The 5,424-nt window shown below is 37.4% G+C and overlaps 1 protein-coding gene across 1 annotated transcript; it reads right to left on the bottom strand.

The window, feature by feature from the left end:
* Window positions 1-305: 305 nt before the first annotated feature.
* Window positions 306-1,657, bottom strand: LOC110738024. Its single transcript, XM_021918383.1, has 2 exons — window positions 535-1,657; window positions 306-345 (listed from the first exon to the last, which is right to left on the bottom strand). Exon 1 carries the CDS (start codon window positions 1,525-1,527, stop codon window positions 808-810), a length of 720 nt encoding a protein of 239 aa, XP_021774075.1. The 5' UTR covers window positions 1,528-1,657; the 3' UTR covers window positions 306-345; window positions 535-807.
* Window positions 1,658-5,424: the final 3,767 nt, after the last annotated feature.

Below are 5,424 nucleotides of genomic sequence, written 5' to 3'. Positions count from 1 at the left end.
TCTTTTAGTCCACTATGCAAGTCTTTCAATCGAAAATAAATCAAAACCTTTTGGCATAAAGGATAGGGGCACAGGGAAGTAGTTCAATGGCCGTTGGCCGTTCATTATCATGATTCTTTTATTTTTCATTTCTTTTTCCAGAAGAAAGCATTAAACCTTACTGCTAGTGAAAACACACTAAAGTAGAAAGAGAGAGTGAAAGATGTACCTTGTGTACACAAGAACTTCCCCCCAAGCTAAATCAGACAATGTCCTCATTGTCTTAAAGGGAAACTTGTAGTCAAACCTCATCTTCATCATCACCCAAAATAATGTCACCAAAGCCTCGAGGATTGCAATGCATCTCTTTGGAACAAAATTGAGCAAAAACGAAACAAAGTGTTAGTGGGAAAAAGAATAAAATTGAGTCATGTGCACTGTTTTGATCATAACTTTTGATGTATAAAATATAATGCAGTGATTCTAATTGCATTGGAAAGTATACTTAAAGATCTTTCCAACGATAGGTCACATAAAAAAAATCCGATAATTAACCAGAAAGTTATGGCCTGTCGAAATTGAGCAGTTTTGCTGATCCATACGCGCGCCCGATCGGGCGAGCTCTTCCTGATCGAACTCGAACGCAGTCCAGCGAATTCTTCTCCTTTTAAATCAGCCTTTTAGATCAAAATCTGCACCAAGAGAACTCCCACAAGCATAAGATGTACTCTCCTTACCTCTCTAAGAATCAAAGAAAAATGAAAACACACAAAAATTAGAAAAGACTAAAATAAAAATAATGAAATACGGGTTGCCTCCCGCAAAGCGCTAGTTTATCAAGGTCTTAAGCTTGACCATTCTCCTTCCATCAGAAGAATTTAACGCCTTGAGTAACTTATCATACGCTCCTGCAAACATTTCATTAAGCACTATATAGGGCTCAATTGCAAGCACAGTAATCCTTACATAGAAAAGATTAGGAGCACACAAAGATAACTCAAGGTAAAAAGAAAAATCAAAAGAAAAAGATGAAGATACACCACAACCTTCTGCTTCCTCCGCTAAAAATTTAGAATTAATAGAACGAACATGGAGGTAGTCTTGTTCTTTATCATCACCCAATAACGTCTCTATTATTTTACGCTCACGAATAAGTTCATTAGCAAAAGAAAAAGAATTTTCAACCATTGGTTCTACAACCAATGACTTTTCAACCAATGGTTCTACAACTAATGATTCTTCTTCTATTGGAACCAATGATACCTCAACCACTGATTCTATAACCAATGACTCTTTAACCATCGGTTTTTCAACAAATGATTCTTCCTCCGACGTATTATACAAATTATGATAATATTCATCATGAATCCTCCAATAAATTTCATTTAGAACAAACCGTTTTTTAGAATAATCATATATGAATGGAAAGATTCTAAAATCATCCGGAGCTCGAACAAAATACTCACTATAAGGGCAATCAGGGTTTTCATGATAAAGATAATAACAAGAACAATGGCCAGATGCAAGACGTGACAATAAATCATCCATCTCCAAGGCATGTATATCATCAACTCATAAGAGAAAAAGAAGTTAATAATAGCCAAAGCAACAAACCAAAATCTTAGCAAAAACGAATCACAAATAATTAGATGAAAACCGTTAGTCCCCGGCAACGGCGCCAAAATTTGATAGGTTATCGCGTACCTAACAAAAATAACCTAACTATTCCTTCTAACTATGTAGTAGGGCAAGTAAGGATCGAATCCCAAGAGACTATGGTTCATTCAATTAATCAGACTCAATTAATCACTAAGCACGTCACCAATCAATAATGGATGATAATAATCAACTAATATATTAAATAACACAATTAACTAGAGGAAATATTAATCAATAAACTAAAGCATCCAAGATCAAGCATTACCACGATTATGATTGATAAACTAATAAATCTACCCCCAATATATAAATCAATTGAAAAGAAGAAAAGCAATCCCTAATAATAATACCAAAGGTCTCTTCCAAGTTATCAATGGCTTCCCAAATTAACTATCAAGCCTACTTCCGTGGAATCAAGCGAATAAGGGACATTAAACACCATGCCTAGATTCCTAATTATTCAATCATCTACTTCCGTGATGATCTTCAAACCCTTAATTGGAATAACCTAATCCCGTTAATACCCAACTTCCGTTGCAATAAGAACAAAGGGATGATAACAATACTAATTATTCCTAATCTAGTATTCGCATAAACACAATCAATTAAGCATGTCAATTGGGATTATTATTGGGGAATTTAAAGTTTTAATTCATGCATCAATCATAATTGGGCTACCCTAGATCTTGGAATAGAAAATCTACTCACACATATTGAAAGAAACAATAACAATCATGAATATGGAAAACATAATTGAAAAGCAATTATAATTGAAAGAGAATGAAGTAGAAGTGAATACCAAGGATTCTTCAATTGAAAGGAATTAAATTGTTGAAAAACAATGCTCAAATCTAATGGAAAGAATTAAAATTGCTTCAAAGTAATAAACTAGAACTCTCGAGAGAGAAAGAGGAATAATGGAAAACTTAAAACTTCTTTCTAATGAAGATTACAAGGGGTATTTATACCCTTAATGACCTAAAAATAAGAAAATAATAATACGGAGTGTCGCATAACTGTGCCCGGTCCAACCGGGCAAGCACCTCCCGATCGGGCGGTGAGAGTACGGAGTTGCTTTCCTTCGTAGCACTTCTTCCACCACGTGCCCGGTCCAACCGGGCTGACCTTGCCCGATCGGGCGCGTGGGGCGGTCTTCATAAATTGCTTTCTACCTTCGAAAATACCAAAAATCATTACCACGATTATGATTGATAAACTAATAAATCTACCCCCAATATATAAATCAATTGACAAGAAGAAAAGCAATCCCTAATAATAATACCAAAGGTCTCTTCCAAGTTATCAATGGCTTCCCAAATTAACTATCAAGCCTACTTCCGTGGAATCAAGCGAATAAGGGACATTAAACACCATGCCTAGATTCCTAATTATTCAATCATCTACTTCCGTGATGATCTTCAAACCCTTAATTGGAATAACCTAATCCCGTTAATACCCAACTTCCGTTGCAATAAGAACAAAGGGATGATAACAATACTAATTATTCCTAATCTAGTATTGGCATAAACACAATCAATTAAGCATGTCAATTGGGATTATTATTGGGGAATTTAAAGTTTTAATTCATGCATCAATCATAATTGGGCTACCCTAGATCTTGGAATAGAAAATCTACTCACACATATTGAAAGAAACAATAACAATCATGAATATGGAAAACATAATTGAAAAGCAATTATAATTGAAAGAGAATGAAGTAGAAGTGAATACCAAGGATTCTTCAATTGAAAGGAATTAAATTGTTGAAAAACAATGCTCAAATCTAATGGAAAGAATTAAAATTGCTTCAAAGTAATAAACTAGAACTCTCGAGAGAGAAAGAGGAATAATGGAAAACTTAAAACTTCTTTCTAATGAAGATTACAAGGGGTATTTATACCCTTAATGACCTAAAAATAAGAAAATAATAATACGGAGTGTCGCATAACTGTGCCCGGTCCAACCGGGCAAGCACCTCCCGATCGGGCGGTGAGAGTACGGAGTTGCTTTCCTTCGTAGCACTTCTTCCACCACGTGCCCGGTCCAACCGGGCTGACCTTGCCCGATCGGGCGCGTGGGGCGGTCTTCATAAATTGCTTTCTACCTTCGAAAATACCAAAAATCATCTAACTCCTATGTGCCCGGTCCAACCGGGCGGACCATGCCCGATCGGGCACGTAGAGGCTGCAGCAAATAGTTTGTATTTAACTCATCTTAAATCAGTCATAACTTCATATCCGGAGCTCTGTTTGAGGCGTGTAATATATCGTTGGAAAGGTCTTCAAGTCTACTTTCCAATGCAATTTGAATCACTCCATTATCATTTGTATATCAAAAGTTATGAGCATAATAGTGAACAGGTGTCATATTTGTCAAGTATTTCATCAACGTTTTGCTTCATTTTCACTCAAGTTCGTCTCGAACACATGATTTGATATTCTTAAGCAATATGTTTTCATACTCCATGATTATTATACTCAATATTAGCCAACCATACTCCATTTGCATATAAATCACCTGAAATTCATCAAAACACACAAACGAAGAGTAGTAGAGCACAACTTAAGCAAATAATGCAAATATGCACCAAAGATCTCTAATTTTGTAATAAAATGAGCTTAGATACCCACCTAAAACATGTGCAAAATAGGACTTATCACTCTCTTTCCAAAAGCTCATTATGCTGCCTGGGAGAAGAAGTTCGCTGCTTGTACTGAAAAGTACAACCAGCAAATCATGAAGTAGGCGGCTGAGGAGGACTAAGCGGCCGAGTCCAGCTTAGAAGAGGAGGAGGAAGAAGTGGCCCTGCAGCCGATTGTGGTAGGTGCATCTACAGAAGCGGCTCCTGATGCCGAAACAAGCAAGAAGGAAGCCTCTCAAAACCAGGCACCCCTTGTTGATCAGGCGGTTGGCAATACCGAAACCCTACCACAACCTTAATGCTTTTTGTGTTCAACTTTTCTTCGGCCTGCGTGCCGTTTGTTTTTTGTATCTCTTTACCCGGCCGGGGGGCCGGGGTCTTGAATATTTTGCCGTTCTTTATGGCCGGTTGTTTATATGAATTCGGCGACCATCTTTTTGGTCGTCTTTGCTTATCCAAGCTTCTAATTTTGCTTTATTTTTTCGAATTTTTGCTAAGTATCGAGGATCTTTGATATCCGCTTGCATGTCATACCGACTGTTTTGTATGGCCAATAGTTGCGAACAAGTACAATGTGAGGGCTGCCTATGCCCCTAGACGACTGGTTGTTTTAGTTCCAGGTTAGGCGATCAGTCGGCCATCTATCCAGTCGGACCCTAACATATTTTGGAGAATACATTAGGTTTGCTTTACTTGTGAAAGGAAAGTAGATAAAATTCTTGAGTCCTTGCTCATCCTAAAAAGCAGTCGACCTGTGAACCAACTTTTCAAACATGTCTAATTTGAAGAGAAATCATCTTAGCAGGTAGGGGTATGAGAGCTCTGGTCCACCTTTAAGCAAGCGGACTCGTCATACCTTTTGAATCCTGGCTAAGTATGGGCGTGATTATGGGTAATCTTGAAGGTTACTCACTCGTCATGTTTAAGCTTGAGTAGTAGAGGTACCAAGCGACGTAGGCCGGCTAGTCCCCTTGATTCACCAATTTTGTTGGTTATTTACTCAAGATGCATTAACCTAGTAAGAATAGGGGTTTGAATACTCCTGTTTAAGAAACAGGCCGTCTATTCAAAAACCTTTTAGATTTCGAACCAAGTTTTAGGGAGTGACTATAAGTTAACATTGATGTTACTTAGTCGCCGTCACT

This window comes from Chenopodium quinoa, unplaced genomic scaffold (genome assembly GCF_001683475.1).
Source record: "Chenopodium quinoa cultivar QQ74 unplaced genomic scaffold, ASM168347v1, whole genome shotgun sequence".
Taxonomy (NCBI): Eukaryota; Viridiplantae; Streptophyta; class Magnoliopsida; order Caryophyllales; family Amaranthaceae; genus Chenopodium; species Chenopodium quinoa.
Note: the sequence above shows the minus strand (reverse complement) of the source record. Positions and strands in the feature narration are given on the sequence as shown.

Excerpts from the sequence above, each read along its gene's own strand:
- LOC110738024 (XM_021918383.1), bottom strand. The coding sequence starts at position 1,527 with ATGGATGATTTATTGTCACGTCTTGCATCTGGCCATTGTTCTTGTTAT.